General features: G+C 43.9%; 1 protein-coding gene across 6 annotated transcripts in view; it reads right to left on the bottom strand.

Annotated features, from left to right (window-relative positions):
- ANKS1A (ankyrin repeat and sterile alpha motif domain containing 1A) overlaps positions 1–16,002 on the bottom strand; it is a 175,380-nt gene that overhangs the window by 94,133 nt on the left and 65,245 nt on the right. For 4 of the 6 annotated variants that reach the window (XM_057304802.1, XM_057304803.1, XM_044378271.3 and 1 more), the window contains exons 2-4: positions 10,599–10,679; positions 8,668–8,824; positions 6,694–6,756 (exon numbers count right to left, since the gene is read on the bottom strand). In XM_057304802.1, the coding sequence (XP_057160785.1) occupies positions 6,694–6,756; positions 8,668–8,824; positions 10,599–10,679 (301 nt within the window). The remainder of the gene's footprint in view (positions 1–6,693; positions 6,757–8,667; positions 8,825–10,598; positions 10,680–16,002) is intronic. The other 2 variants (XM_057304804.1, XM_026482703.4) reach the window with 1 other exon arrangement.

Here is a 16,002-nt window from a genome sequence, read left to right as displayed (position 1 = left end):
TGCATGCAAATCAACCAGCCAACAATCAAAGTAACAGAGCAGAGCACCAAAAACCACTCTCGAGTTCTCAGCCAATAGCCATTTCCAGGGGAGGGAGGCGCTTGAGCTCCGTCACAGAGGAACACGGGACCCTGCTGTCAGCCTGTGCCCACTCCAGGAGCCGGCACCAACCAGCGCGTGCACAGTCTACAGTACAGGGAAGCGTGGTTATGTAGGAGAGAGTCAGACGCGGGAATGTTTTGTGAGAGGTGCAAAATATTCAAAGTTGTAACATGACCATCAGTTCAAATTCACAACCCCAGGGTCCTTTAATGCCAATTTTGTTTCAAACTAAAGGTAGAACCTGGGATGAGACAGGAGAAGTCTGTGCTTCATCCACCATCAGAAGCAAAATGTGAATCATTCCAATTGTGCTCTTTCTTTTACTACTACTGATGATGTATAATCAGAGCAGAAATAAAGTAATTTCCATGACCTCTCCTTTTTTAGATGCACTAATGAAAATAGTTCTCCCACAAGACTTTGAGATTCCTAAATTTATCTGGGAGGCTTCTGCCACTTTAGGGAAACAAAGCTGATGAGGTGGTGTGTCCGTCAAGTCAATATTGTGCACCTTTCAGTGATCAAAAGGTAAAAATGAAATGTTTCCACAACTGCTTTAATTCTATTCATTACATTAAAAGTAACAGACCAGGAGTTACCCAAACACGCATGCAATTCCATCTGCTTTTGATCTGGCATTTGACTGCATCATTTTTTTCCAGCTACACCAAGTGTACCAGAAAGATCCAGAGCTGCTGGGAGCAAGGCCCCCAAAGGCCAGAGTGATAGCAAAGAAAAACTGTTCAACGAAATAAGGACAGAAAGCGTGGTAGCAGGAGCCACATGCAAAGATAAATGCACACAGATAAACAGAGGAAGCAGCGCTGCGCTCAAACACAGCTCGAGGAGATGAGCAGCTGAAGTGCAGACAGCCTTCGCGGGCCACAGGACACAGCCGGTTAGCAACGGCCTCCTGGGATACAACTGGGCCCAAGGTGGGGATTCCATGTCTACCTAGAAGGCTGGAGGGAAGGGGAGACTCTAGGCAGAAAGCAAATCTTTGGGGTTCCCTGTGCCAAACCAACCACTTAAGACACCCATTTGGAATGCCCATCTCCAATTGAGCATCAACTCTCCCTGAGCCAACTTAGTTCGAGCTGTCACTTCATGTTCTCGCCATGAAAGGCAGCTTCATCAACAAAACACACAGGGGCTTTCTTTACAGTGGTCCCAGGGCAGCGTGGCAACCCAAGGAAGTTTTAAGAGGATTCTCAGGCTTTTACATCTCAAGATTACCATGACAGCAGGGCCAAGAAAGCCAGCTTATTCTTACTAAAACCCCAATCCAGAAAAACTTGTTTACTCTGAGGCAGACACTGCTGTCTCTTTTATATCCAGGTTGTCTCCCAACGACCAGAATAATCTGTCCTCGATTTTGTAAAAAGTATGCCATTAGGGCCTGAAGAACTGTAAAACTCTAAGCTATCCAGCAGGAGGAAGAAAAGAAAAGAAAAATCTTAGTTTGTTGGTGGTGTTTGCTAGAACTAAGGCAGCTACCATGAAGCTGCCTTACTGAAAGCACGGTCTTGATCACTACCAGGCAAATTTCCTGACTCTGCTAAAAATGGCCTAACCACGTCTCTGCACAATGTTATACTCAAATTCACGCTGTAAAAAGCACCTTTCTCGTGCTTCAGTCTTGCCAGACATGGTCTGGTAATTACAATACTCTTGAGTTGAAGTCTGTGGTGACCCCATCTCTCGACTACTGAACACAGGCCATCACAATCTCTTCCTACCAGCTCCCCTTTGAACATGACAACTATCAGGGCAGGAAGTCACTGAGTGTTGATTCAGGGACCCACAAGAAAGGGAGGGACTCCAAGGAGAGTACAGACTCCTCGGGACCCAGAATCCTCTTTCACACCTTCCAAATCACACCACAGGTGCGCATCACACCTCAAGAGTTCCCAGAATCATATTGCTATGTATTTGAACTGAGAAAGGAGACTAAGATCAAACACCCCAATTTTCCCTAAAGTCTTCGCACAAACTCTCCGTTCCTGCCCATCTTGAGACTCACTTTCACTTCTCCTTGCTGTCAGTACCTCTAAGAAAAAAGATCCCAATACCCTTTACATATGGAGACCCCATTAAATGTGTAAATCCATTATATTTATGCATTGTATATTTATGCCTATCTATCTAACATATGCATAAACTACAAGCAACAGAAAACTATACAGAAACGTTTCGGTGGCCTTTCTCCTTTTGAAACTATTCTAAACCAACACTTCCCAGTGCTTAGATTACAGCCCAACTGCACTCCTGACCACTGTTGATAATACCTAAGTTAGAAACAACTCAGCTACAGCTCTCTGTAGCAACAATGGTATAGGTTTCAGAAATCTACCAAAATTGGAAAAGGAGATTTAGCAGACACAGGAGAAACATGAGAACTGAGTCCATGTGGAAGAAGAGTTAGACTCACTCTGCAGTACTCTGGAAGGCAGAACCCTGACCAACAGATGGAAAGTTTAGGAAGACAGATATCAGCCAAGCATAAGAAACCAAAAATCAGTGGAATCCAAAAAGAGGCTGCCATGAAGTAAGTCTGGTTGTTACCAAGAGAAACAAACAACCAACTAAAACAAAGGGTAGATGGCTCATCTTTCAGGTGAGAGAAAAGGATTCCTGCTCTGGATGGAAAGTTGGCTTAGATCAGTGGTTCTCAAACTGGCTTTGTTTTGGAATTACATGGGAGCTTAAGAGTAACTAAGTCCCACCCCAGACTTGCCAAGGGAGCACCTTAGAGGGTAAAGCCCAGGAAGACTATTATTAAAAAGCTTACCAACCCAGCAGGCACCAACATGACCAAGCAAGCAATCATCTATGAGCGCGACAAACTGACATCATGTGCCTTACAACGTGAAGGAAGGATATGATGTCACTCCTGTGGCGTTCCTGCTAAAATTACAGGGCCTGAGTCTAATCATGACGAAATAGCAGACAAACTCAAACTGAGGGACAGTCTATAAAATGACTGGTCTACATTCTTCAATACCATCAATGTCGCAGGTCTTTGTGGCAATCGCTTAGTGGGTTCAGCTGTTCACTGAAACATTGTTGGTTTGGTCCCACCCAGGGACGTCCATGTTTACGGTTCCTAGTCATGAAAGACTAAGAAGGGCTGAGGAATTGTTCTAAATTGTGTCTGATCCTGGACTGGATCCTGGACCAGGAAAAAAAAATTGCTCTAAAGGACATTATTGGGGAAATTGGTAAAATCCGAACACAGATTTTGTATTAGATTCCAGTACTGTATTAATGTTGCATCTCCTGAATTTGGTAACTGTACTGTGGTTATACAAGTGAATGCCCTTGTTTGTAGGAGATACGTGCTGAAGTATTTGGGGTTAAAGGGTCATGATGTCCATGACTAAGTATCAAACAGTTCATCATCAACTACAGCAACAATATGCATACACACCTGCGAGAGAGAGAAAACGTGCATGCAAATGAAACAAAATGTTAACTGGCGAATCTAGATGAAGAGTACAATGCGGTTCACTGCATTATGCTTGCAACTGTTTGTAAATTGAAAATTTTTTCAAGATAAAAAGTTTTATAAAAGCTTGCTAGGTGATTCAGATACAACCAGACATGCTGATCAGAATGTGGAGGCAACTGGTCGAGACAACTTCCGGGTCTCTTCCAGCTCTGAAACTTAATTATTTTTAAGTGTACAGGAAAATAGATCTACCCTAAAACTAATTTGACCATTGCTCACCTTACGATCTTCAGACTAAGTTAAAATCATTTTATTTTATTTTATTTTTTTAATTTATTTATTTATTCGACAGAGATAGAGACAGCCAGCGAGAGAGGGAACACAAGCAGGGGGAGTGGGAGAGGAAGAAGCAGGCTCATAGCAGAGGAGCCTGATGTGGGGCTCGATCCCACAATGCCGGGATCACGCCCTGAGCCGAAGGCAGACGCTTAACCGCTATGCCACCCAGGCGCCCCTAAAATCATTTTAAAAGGGGGAAAATAAACAATTTTAAATAGTTCCACCTAATTAGCTACGATGACCTACATTTTATTTTTATTTATTTTTTTTAAAGATTTTATTTATTTATTTGACAGACACAGCCAGCGAGAGAGGGAACACAAGCAGGGGGAGTGGGAGAGGAAGAAGCAGGCTCCCAGCGGAGGAGCCTGACGTGGGGCTGGATCCAAGAACGCTGGGATCACGCCCTGAGCCGAAGGCAGACGCTTAACGACTGCGCCACCCAGGCGCCCCGATGACCTACATTTTAGACTGGTTTATGCTGACTTGTTGAAGAAGGAAAGGCTCCATATGTCGCAGAGGAAGATGAACGCTCATGAAAACCACCTCTGCTCCCAGTACAGGCATCTGAGACTTCTTAATTTCTACAGGTGCCTGATAGGACTTAGCCCACAAAACAATTCCTAGACACAATCCAGGTCAATAAAAACCCACTGAATCAGGATAAAACCCAGTAAGGTTAGACTCAAATCAGCTCGAAGAGAGTTTGCATTTGGAGCAAAATCCAAACAGCTTTATCCCTTAGTGCAGTTTGCATCATTTGGCCTTCGGGGTGTGGGAAGGAGGCAAAGGGCAGTATTTCCAAAAAGAGAAGTATGTTCTTATTCCATTTAGGCCAATTTTCTTTTTTGTGTGGGAAATCAAGGGATAAGAAAATGTGCTTTTAAGAACCAAAGACTTACCCTTTAATCAGAGCTTTATAAGCTAACTGAACTAACCAAGTGGGAAAACAATCACTTCAAGGTGCGTCCCCACAAAACAAAAACCCTGAACAGACTAATTGAGCAATGTTTCATTAAGTTTCAATCCACCAGTAAGAAAGAACAAATTCCAAAGTGCCGTTTCAGAAACACCCCACTGTATATACCCTTTAAAAGTCAGATCTCAAAGATTACTAGTTACCAGATACTTGTACTTAATGTACACTCTCTTATTTAAGCTCCAGAACAATCCAGCAAGGTAGATGGTATACTGCACTTCACAGAAGAGGCAACGGAGGCTCATAGAAATTAAGTAACTTATTTAAGTCAACAAAACCAGTCAGTGGCAGCGCGGAATTCAATCTCGGGCCTGATTTGAAAGACTGCAACCTTTAAGAGTTTTCTCCTCTACTACACCAAGTCCAAAAAAAGAAGAAAATGAAGATAAGAGTATCTTCCTCTTTTGAAAATTAGGAAACAGAATTTAGAGAGCGGGGGCCAAACCAAAGTTAATGCGTTCCACTACCCCGAATCAAACTGCTTCTCTGCCATTAAGGCCCGACAGCTGAAGAACATGGCCCACAAAGGCTGCCTAGATCCAGCCCACAGGGAGCTTCATTCGCTAAGTCAGCATTTCTCAAAGAATATCTGCCTTGCATTTGGAAACTTGCAGAAGTACCTTATGTTTCCCTTCCCTGAGGCTACTGTATTCAGAGCAAGGGAAAGGTAGCTCACGTGAATAACGCACTGACTCAATCAAACTCCAGACTGGTGCCAAAAAGCAAACGTCACCTGAATGAAAACTCATGTCAAAACCAGGGGACAGCACCGAGGAGAGAGGCTAACCATCACCAATCCACAAGCTCTGCCTCCGGGTGTGTGAAGGCCGGAGGAGCTGGGCAGTTCATCACCAGGCCTACCAGGCCTCTACGTGCCCTAGCCTCACAGGGAGGGAGATCAAGGCCAGTGCCCTGCTTGACCCTGCGACCTCATTTCCTATTTGAGAGCCCTTCCCAGGGCCAAGAGTGACCAAGCAGTGAAGGAAGCTAATAGCTGGGGAGAAGCAGCTGAGGCTTTAAAGTCCCAGGCAGAAATGCACAAACTTAAGGAAATGAGGAGGGAGCCGAAAGGGACAACTTTTAAGAGTAAAATGGAGTCACTACACCCCTTCCCCAACACCTCTACTACTCACTTATTGAAAATGAGATTACACTTCAAAAGAAATAGAGCAGAGTAAAAAAAATTTTTTTAATCCAGTTAGTACAATTTAATCATTTTCTGTGCTTATTAAAAAGTAAGCTAATATGTTTGACATCTTTTTTTTTTTTTTTAAAGATTTTATTTATTTATTTGACAGGGACAGCCAGCAGAGAGGAAACACAAGCAGGGGGAGTGGGAGAGGAAGAAACAGGCTCCTAGCGGAGGAGCCTGATGTGGGGCTCGATCCCAGAACGCCGGGATCACGCCCTGAGCCGAAGGCAGACGCTTAACGACTGCGCCACCCAGGTGTCCCCTGTTTGACATCTCTTAACTGAATTTTTCTTTTTTAAATTTAAATGATTTTAGCAATCACAATGGTAAATTATGCATATAATATGGTTCCTTCCCTTTCCCCATTTCGGCCATTTCTAAGCTTTTCAGACATTCCAGGAAAAGCACCCAACCTTTCCAGAATTAGCATGGGTTTTAAAAAAAAACCCAAACCCACTGAAGCTGCAATTTCCCATTCCCAGACAAGCCAAAAGCAGATGGGCTGAAGCAGACAATAGTCAGGGTGATGAAGAGGAGCCTGAGCGGACAAGAGTGGAAGCCAGAGAGGACCAAAGAGGGAGTGCAGCTTGGAGAAATGATGCAGAGAAATCCTGGCAGCAACGTACACACCTTGGCATTGATATAAGGGTCAAAGGGGCCGTACTTTTTGAATTCTTTGATCTCAAGAGCATTCTATAAAAAGGAGAGGAAAAGAAAATGTGATGATAAAATGGATGAAATATATCAAAGCAATGCCCAGCCCCGAGGGGGCCCAACACAAGAACGAGAACAACTTGGATCTGCCCTCTGGGTGTCTGGAAAGGAAGTTAATGGGTAAGGCAGGCTCAAGGGCACAGCACTCATCACCCCCTCTTATCCAAGCATCCAGCTGGAACCACATTAACGGTCTTTAAATAGATCAATGTGGTACTACTACCTAGAGCCATTAGGTTCTTCCAGCTATCGCAGCCATCTTGCCCAGCCCCTGCCCCACCCCCCTGCCTGCCAGATACTCAGAACACTGGGCTGGTGTCCCACCTATCAACGGATACTCCAGGCAGGAGGCAGCTGTGAGCAGGGCAAGCTAGCACACTCAAGTGGCTCAAAAATCCAAGCAGCTGTGTTCCAAGGCAAAAGTGAGCAAAGACAGGATTAGAAATGGTTGCCGAAAATTTCTTAAATGAGAAGGACTTTAATGGGTGACTAGTTTGTTCAACATTGAGGAGTATTAGTTACAAGCAAACTTCCTTATAAATTTCCTCCAGTTAAGAGAAATTACAATCACTTTAGCCAGGAGGAGTAAAATTGCATTTAGATTCTGAAGCAGTAATTCTAGAGACAATTTTCATTCTTAATGTTATAACACAAACACCCTCCTCGATGATTTTAAATTTCTGTGGCTTACCTATCCAGAAAATACAGCCTGAGGGGGAAAGGGAAGCTGATTAACAACTATACATACACAATCTCCAAGCTGAGAGATTTGGGAGCATTGCTGTAATTTTCTCAAACCTCCGAGTGAAGCTGCCCTTCTGTGAGTCAGCCATGCTCCCAACAGCTCACTGAGAGTGTGCATAGCCTTGCTGATTGCAAAAATGATTTCCTATTTTTCGAGGAATAACCCTAACCTAATCCTATAGGTAATTTAACAATCTCCTCTCAGCCAAGTCATTAGGAAAACAGTCCTGGGCTTACTGAGAAACAGCAGCATCTCTCTCATTCAAGCAACTAAGAAAAAAGAACCTGTTTCAGTTCCGAGCAGAGAGGAAAACAGAATGGCTTGTCACCCAGGGAAAGCCCATCTCCTCTCAAATGGACACAGGATCTCAGATCCAAACTAAAGGAAACTGCATTTTATGAGAGGATTGTCTAGAACTTGCATAATGTGAGTTATTCCTTTTCCAAAGGAATCAATGTAAAAAAGAGGAGGTAGAGTCTCAGAGTACCTAAGTCCAGGGCCATTTCAAGGTATTTTTGCTCAAACGCTGCTTTTTTTTATTTTCTAAGAATTATCTCCACTTTGTCAAAGCATGGTCACTCTGAAGTTGACATTAGGGGACATAATATAAATGATTTTCATTCTGCTGAATCACCTCTGACCCCTGAGCTTACTCAGATGGTTTTGTGAGCTCCTTTTTCAGTCCCAGGACGAGTCCTTCCACTTCTGCCAGTTGTGATGTAGGGAAAACAACAGCAGGGTTCAGGCAGCACTGACGCGCACTGGGAGGATTGCGTTTACCGGCTAAAGCTGCACTGCCATGTTGATGGCGTAAGCACAACTTAGAACTACTTAACCCTGCCGGCTAGAAATGGCCACTAAGCAATTTTACGGGATTTGTATTATTTCCCATTTTGCACAGAAGGTATGTAGATCTTTATTATAGCACTACTCCAAATCTGCACGAGTCAAATGCACGTAAAATGCATCCCCGGGGTATGAGATCTCCCTGATGCACTCGGAGGAGTAGCGCTGGGAGGAGGGGAACCATTTGTAGGGCCTGGAAGAGCTGGCTCCCTGAGATCTGAGCTATGGAACTGAAACAGTGCTGGGGCCACCACGGTCTGGCTACAGCTGAAGGGAAGAACGCTTCTCCTCCTTCCGACCTGTTCGTTGACTCGGGTGTGTGAGGGCCCTTGATGGATGAGCAACCGCACTATCTGGGCATCTCCTTTCCAGGCTGCCAAGTGCAGAGGGTAACAGCCTTTAGAATCAGCCACATTGGTCAACGCATCGTTCCTCAGAAGAACCTCAACCACATCCCTAGAAGGCAAAAATCAATCATGAGTTTGCAGAACTCAGAAGTCTTTCCTACTAACAGCTCTTCACATTTGGGCAGCTGAAGCCCTTTCAGATAGTATCTCACTCGGCCCCCCTCTCTCTACCTGAGCTCATCGCCCAGTCTCCTCCTTTTATTCCATGAGCTACGTGTATAGTTGCTGATACATGGCTGAAACATCTTGACCCAAACGACACTGACTCATCACCTTGCCATTTCTCTAGGCTTTCTAGACAATCCATCTATACTCCATTATTGTAAAAATGTCTGGTCCCCTTGTCTAAACCTTGCCATGTTTCCTTGTTTGTGATGTTTAAACACCATTCGGGGATAAACTTTACATAAAAGTAGTCATGCAAGACAAATATCATTATTCACCACATTATTCAGAGCATTTAGTGATGTGGGAGCTAAAAGCAGACAGGCAGAGCAGAATTAAAGTTGCTGCAAACATAAGCCAGACACATATGGTATCATTCGATACATCCAGAAAGAAGGGCTTGGCTTTCTTCTTGGTGACACCGCTAATTAAGCAGATACAAATGTATAATTATCCCCATGCATATGAGGTCAAAGAAAATCCCCACTGTAAATAAAAACAGCATCTGGAGATAAACTTGGCTAACGAGCTGCAGCCATTTCAGTCCACTTTAATTCAGGTTAGCCCCCTACCGATGGGGGGAGGGGTCTCCACAGAGTCCGTGTTAGCTTGGTCTAAGATGGCTACAGAAAAGACACAAGGATCACATTCAATATATTTCAGGAAAGTTTAATGTAGAAGGAAACAATTATCACCTCTTTTTGGCACATTAGAGCCCATCAGGCTGGGCCAATTACCACACAAGTGATACGGGACATCACAAGGTGGTGAGGGCCCTGCTTCTTGCTCAGCAAAATCGAAAATGGTTCCAACAATCCCTCCTCATGAAAACTAAACTTCTACTTCTTTTCTCCTAGAGCATGATGTCTCGAACTCTCCTTACCACCCTCTGTGCTGCTCCACTCTGGTTTCCATTCTTCCACATCCTGCCAAATCTACTCACTGTACCCCACGACCAAGCCTGCCCCCAGACTGAGCCATCACATTCTCTCTCACATGGAGGGCAGCGCCCTCTGGAAAAGGCTGCCAAATCTTTTAAACCTATGTCATCTTCTCTCACACTCCCCCCAAAGCACAGCTTCTCCAGAAAACTTTCTGCACAAATCCCACCTAAAAACTACTAACCAATACCTAAGAGAATTAAATAGGCCATATGATTTATGTATTTTTCCCCTTAGAAAAGGTTCTTGTTGTCTACAAGGCTAACTGTATGAGGAAGAACGGCAAAAGCAAAAAGAGTAAATAAATAACTACTTTAACAGAAGGGAAGTTTCTTAGGACCACTCGATCTATTTTCAGGTTACAAAGGTGCTGGTTACCTAAGAGACTGTCGAGCCCCTTTACGATCTGGCTGCCCCTAATGTGACCTTCAGGTGCAGATCACGTGTGGCACTGCACCATTTCAAAACAGGAAAGGACGAACAGAAGAAAAGGTAAAACTTAACCTTTGGTTGAAGTTTTTTGGGGGGTGGAGTAGGGAAGGGTGCTTAAATTATACGCTAACGAGAGACTCAGGAACTCTGGGTGGACTGAATTTAGTTTGTTGTTCCCTATTCCTCAACACTACTGCTTAGTAATCCTCTACAGAAACAAAAAAAGACAATCCAAAGGCCTGGGTTATGAAGGATAGGGCAGGAATATAGCACATTAATACTTACTTATGGCCATTCAAAGCAGCATGGTGTAGAGGTGTATAGCCAGTGCTGTCAACACAGTTCACATTGGGCCCTCTCCAGATGCTATAGAGGGGGGAAAAAAAGAAAAAAGAAGACTGAAGTCACAAACCAAATTTAGAGCCAGTTAACTGCTTAGAAAAGAATTCTCTATGGTGTTTAACCAAACTAGTTACGTCCACATGACTCCTGAAAGGACAGCAGCTATTTACTACAGAAATGCCCAACACCAACAACACACAGTCGTTTGCTGAACAGGGAGTCAGGTGTCAAGATAACAGCGTCATCATTTAAGAGCTTGCTCTTCTGTACCTTCTCATCTTTTTGTTTTTTATTTTAAATTTTTTTAATTGAATTTATTTTTCTCTTCAGACCGATGTTTGAACTCTGCTCTATGATAAGCCATCGAAGTGTTATATTTTTTTGTGTGTATTTTTTTTTTAAGTAAACTCTACTCCCAACGTGGGGCTCAAACCCACAACCCCAAGAGCAAGAGTTGCATGCTCTACTGATGGAAACAGCCAGGCGCCCCATGTACCCTTCTCATTTTTAACTACATTATCACTCAGTCTGGGACTCATGCCTCTAAATACTTCCAGGATTGTAAGAACAGTTCATTGAAAGGTCATCAAAAATGTCACCGAACCAACCAACCATTCAGCCAGTCACAGGTATTGAACACCCACCTCTACGCTGGTGACTGAAGACTTAAGAGAGACTTACAGATAATCTGGATGATTTAACCAGCAAGAACCAAGATGAAAGAACCCACATTAATTAAAGCACCAGGACACATGTATTAAGATCTAAGAGACAATGGGTCTTTCCTTTCTGAATGTCTTATTGCTTAAAAAACTAAAAAACAAAAAAACAGAAAAACAAACAAAAAAAAAACACCAAGATCTAGAATTTCAGGGCTTTATTTGAATCGGAAATACTGTACTAGGAAGGCTGAAGTGTCATCTAACTTAATCCTCAAACCTCTTACTCCTATTTCACACCTTACTGCACTGGCCAGAGCTGCTGCTGCTTCTTTTTACCAGAGAGAGAGGGGGAGAGAGAGAGACTCTTAGGCGTCAGCGCAGAGCCCAAGGCAGGGCTTGATCTCATGACCCTGAGATCGTGACCTGAGCTGAAATCAAGAGTCAGACACTCAACCGACTAAGCCATGCACACACCCCTTGGCCAGAGCTTCTAAAATAATATTACGTAGTAGAAGGCAGTCTTGTTCTGTCCTTGCTTTTAATGAGAATGCCTCTACTGTTGGCAGTTGGTATGAGGTAAACACTCTGTAACATGTAAAGAAGTGTCTTATTTTTTCCTTAAAAAGAAAAAAAAAAGTTGTTTAGGGTCGCCTGGGTGGCTCAGTCGGTTAAGCGTCTGCCTTCGGCTCAGGTCATAATCCCAGGGTCCTGGGATTGAGTCCCACATCGGGCTCCTTCCTCAGCGGGGAGTCTGCTTCTCCCTCTGCCTGCTGCTCCCTCTGCTTGTGCTCTCTCTGACAAATAAATAAATAAAATATTCAAAAAACAGTGGTTGTTTAGGGGCGCCTGGCTGGCTCAGCCAGTGGAGCACGTGACTCTTGATCTCAGGGTTGTGAATTTGAGCCCCACATTGGGTGTAGAGATTATTTAAAAATATAATTTTAAAAAATAAAATAATCACATACTACTTTTCACCAACCAGACTGACAAAAATGAGAATAACAAAGTATTTACAAAGATCAGGAAAACAAGCACTCTTATATACCACTGGTAGGACTTTGAATTGGTGAATTCCTCTGGGAAGACAATTTGGCAGCATCCACCAAACCAAAAATAGGCATTCACTTTGAGCCAGCATTTCCACTTCCTGGCAACTATTCAACAGAAACACTTGTACACATGCACAAAGATACATGCTTGTACAGGACTGCTTCACTGTGAGAGCAAAAACTAAACACTTCATGTCCATCAACAGGTGGGCAGTTAAATACCAGGTATGCCCATACAATGAATTACTACATAACCATTAATAACCACCACCACCACAAAGGAAAGAAAACAAACTGGGCCTATGTGTCCTGACAGAGAAAGATTTCCCAAGACATACTGTGTTATGGGTAAGTGAAAAAAAGCAGTCATTGTGTAGTATACAAAACAGGAGCCCTTGCTTTAGAAGTGCGTAAGTACACGCACACGCGGTGGATGGTGATGGGAAGAGCGCTCGCCAAGTGCTGCCAGTGGTCACCTCTGGGAAAGGAAACGTGTGTTGGGGGACACTACAGATGGTGAAGAGGGACTCTCATGTTCTGCTCTGTAGTCTACCACACTGTTTGAAACACAATGAGAATGCATTCAGGTATTTTTATAATAATTTTTTAAAAGAAAGAGGGGAAAGAACCTGTGCACAGGGAAAAGAAAACCAAGAAAAACATCAAACTGTTAATAATATATGGTTGTATATGTGTGACCTGGGCCACTTTAATGAGCTTGTCTACTTTAGGTTTAAAACCTTACGATAGGGGCGCTTGGGTGGCACAGCGGTTAAGCATCTGCCTTCGGCTCAGGGCGTGATCCCTGCGTTCTGGGATCGAGCCCCACATCAGGCTCCTCCGCTGTGAGCCTGCTTCTTCCTCTCCCACTCCCCCTGCTTGTGTTCCCTCTCTCGCTGGCTGTCTCTGTCTCTGTCGAATAAATAAATAAAATCTTTAAAAATAAATAAATAAATAAATAAATAAATAAATAAATAAATAAAACCTTACGATAAATTTTAAGTGAAAAGAGAAGACAGGCATGCTTTGGTACCCAGGTCATTCATACATTGTCAATTAAGGATGCTGGTGACAGGGTCAGGAGCCTGAGGTATGTCCTGGCATCCCCATCCTCCACTGAGCTTGGATTCCTACGGCACCTTCCAAACAAATAGTTAAAAGCAATTATATCTGTCACATGTGTACGATAACTTCATTTTCTAAGTAAAAAATTATATACCTATGCCTGGCAATGGTGAGAATGACAGAAAGTGAAATGGGTCTGGAAAACCTAGGAGGTACAGTTTTCATACGCATTTTCAAACTGACCCACCAGATAAAACATCGTCATTCTATTAAAAAATAGGTGACACTAAGAATCAAAAAACAAATTACTGGCCCCAAATCAGTGGCAGAATCCGAACTCCCACTTATAGAGCTCTCGGCATTTGGCTGAACAAGGACTTTATGATCCAGCCGGGATGACGAGAGGAGGTAAAGATGCAGTAGTGCAAGGCTGGAAAACAATCCCACAGCAAGATGACCGGAAGAAACCAACAGAAGCTGGGAAAAAGAAAATACCAGTAATGGGTCAGGCAATCCTGAGGACTCCATTAGGAATCTGTTAGCTCCTCAATGACCTCAGTCCAGGCCCCAAAGTAACCTGAAAACTAAGACTTAAACCGCCCTTGCTTTAAAAAAAAAAAAAAAAAGGCAGGACTGAGCAAGCCTTCTTTCACTCTCTAACTTTTATCTCCACGTCTCTGGTCTAGAGGTGATTAAGCTTGGATATCCTTTACCAGCACTAAAACTCCCTCAGAACAATTTGAAAGGACAAGGAAGAAAGACAAGGACTTCCCGCATAAAGCTGCAACATTTCCAACCAGTAAGGGCTTTCCTCCCTCCCCGGCTTTTTCTCTAACTAGCATTTCCTCTGAATGCCCGTCTAGAAATTTGGAGGAATGGGGAATATATTAAATAACACCTAAATGAAAACAGAGAACTGAATCTCTCTGCTTAGAATTTTCGCTTCACACAGGATGGTAGTAATATCCCCCTCCACCCAAGTTTCTTCCTTTTTGGCAGCCCAAGAAAAGAGCTATTTACAATCTGGGTCTTCCTCTCTATCACAGCTGTCCTATTAGGTTTTTGTAAGACAGTAAATCCCAAAGGGCTGCTCACCAACAAACAAAAGCAAAATACAACCCGCCAAGAAAACCAGAGGGAAGGAAAACAGTCCCAGAGATTCTTAAACCAGGTCTAACCTATACAGATTGTACAGAAATGCAATTGCTGCCCTCGATTCATAGAACAAACCCTCATACCACCCTTGATGGGTCTCAGAGGAGTCCCAGCAATCCCGCGTGAAGCAACTACAGAACCCAGGTTAAGAGCTGAGGCTCTAGTTAGCTGCCTCTGCCACTTGTCAGTTGTAGGACAAGTCACTGAATCCTTCAAATCTTGCTCGGCATCTGCAAATTCCACTGTGATGGGCTCCCCAGGGCTTCTATGGCTCATAGAAACGAGAACTAAATGGTTGGAACCAGTTTAATAGCATTAGTGTTAAGCCTAGGACACGTCACAGCAACCCAACCACACGGAGGTGATGCCAGCGCACAGCAAGCCTGGCCGTCTGGGACTAGAAGCACCTACCTTCGAAGATGGCATCTAAAGACACTGACAGGGCAAGGAAGAAGAGGACTGATGAGAACCTGTGGCTTTTGAGTCCCACCTCAAAGGCCTCTCTCTGTCCATTTACAAACTGACTACACACTGATCCCCGGCAGGTAGCGAGCTAGATCTGGAGGCAGTGATGAAGAACAGGCCAGTCATCCCGACACAGCCACTCTACACAGTGGGACAGGCGCTGACTGAGGGCCTGCTCGTGGGGCTACTCGTGCATGGATTCAATAGATAAGTGAAGTGTGCCCTCTATGCGCCAGGCACTGTTCCAGGGCCTGGAAATGCAAATGGGAAAAGATAAAGTCTCTGCCTTCCTGGATCTTGAATCTGGAGGGAGAGTGACCAAATAAACAAATAAATAAAAATATGGTGGCAGGTAATGGTAAGTGCCATAAAGAAACACAGGAAATAAATCAAGCAAAGTAAGAGAATAAAATGTGACAGGATGACACTTTAAATAAGGTACTCAGGAAAGACCTCTCTAAGAAGGTGACCCTGGGGAAGAGATGTGAGTGAAGTGAAGGAAGGAGCAGTGTGGGTGTCTGGGGAGGACAGGCAGAGAGAGCATCAGGTGCAAACAGCCTGAGCAGGAGCAGACTTGACATGTGGCTGGGAAGCAAGGAGGTCGGGGGCTCTGCCTGCAGGGAGCAGGCTTACGGAGGCCACCCAGGGGAGCTGAGGTCAGAGAGCATCCATAAGCATCTACTAGAGGTCAGGCTCTGGGAAAAGACACGAAGTCCACAATGGAGCAAGGAGAGGGGGAGCACTCTCCAAGCAAGAAGAAGGGGCACAGAGTCTAAAGTCCAAACCACGATGATCAGACACTAAATCTCTAAAAGGGAATCAGGGTTCCTTCCATCTGAATTAAAAGGTCCATCGACAACACCCATATTTACATCTACCTATCACTCTTCAGACCCAGCAAAACTCAGGCAAAAACCTGAGGTAAAACTGCTCAAGTCTCTGTAAAACCAA

Source organism: Ursus arctos, unplaced genomic scaffold, assembly GCF_023065955.2.
Source record: "Ursus arctos isolate Adak ecotype North America unplaced genomic scaffold, UrsArc2.0 scaffold_31, whole genome shotgun sequence".
Classification (NCBI taxonomy): Eukaryota; Metazoa; Chordata; class Mammalia; order Carnivora; family Ursidae; genus Ursus; species Ursus arctos.
This window is presented reverse-complemented; position numbering and strand designations above follow the sequence as displayed.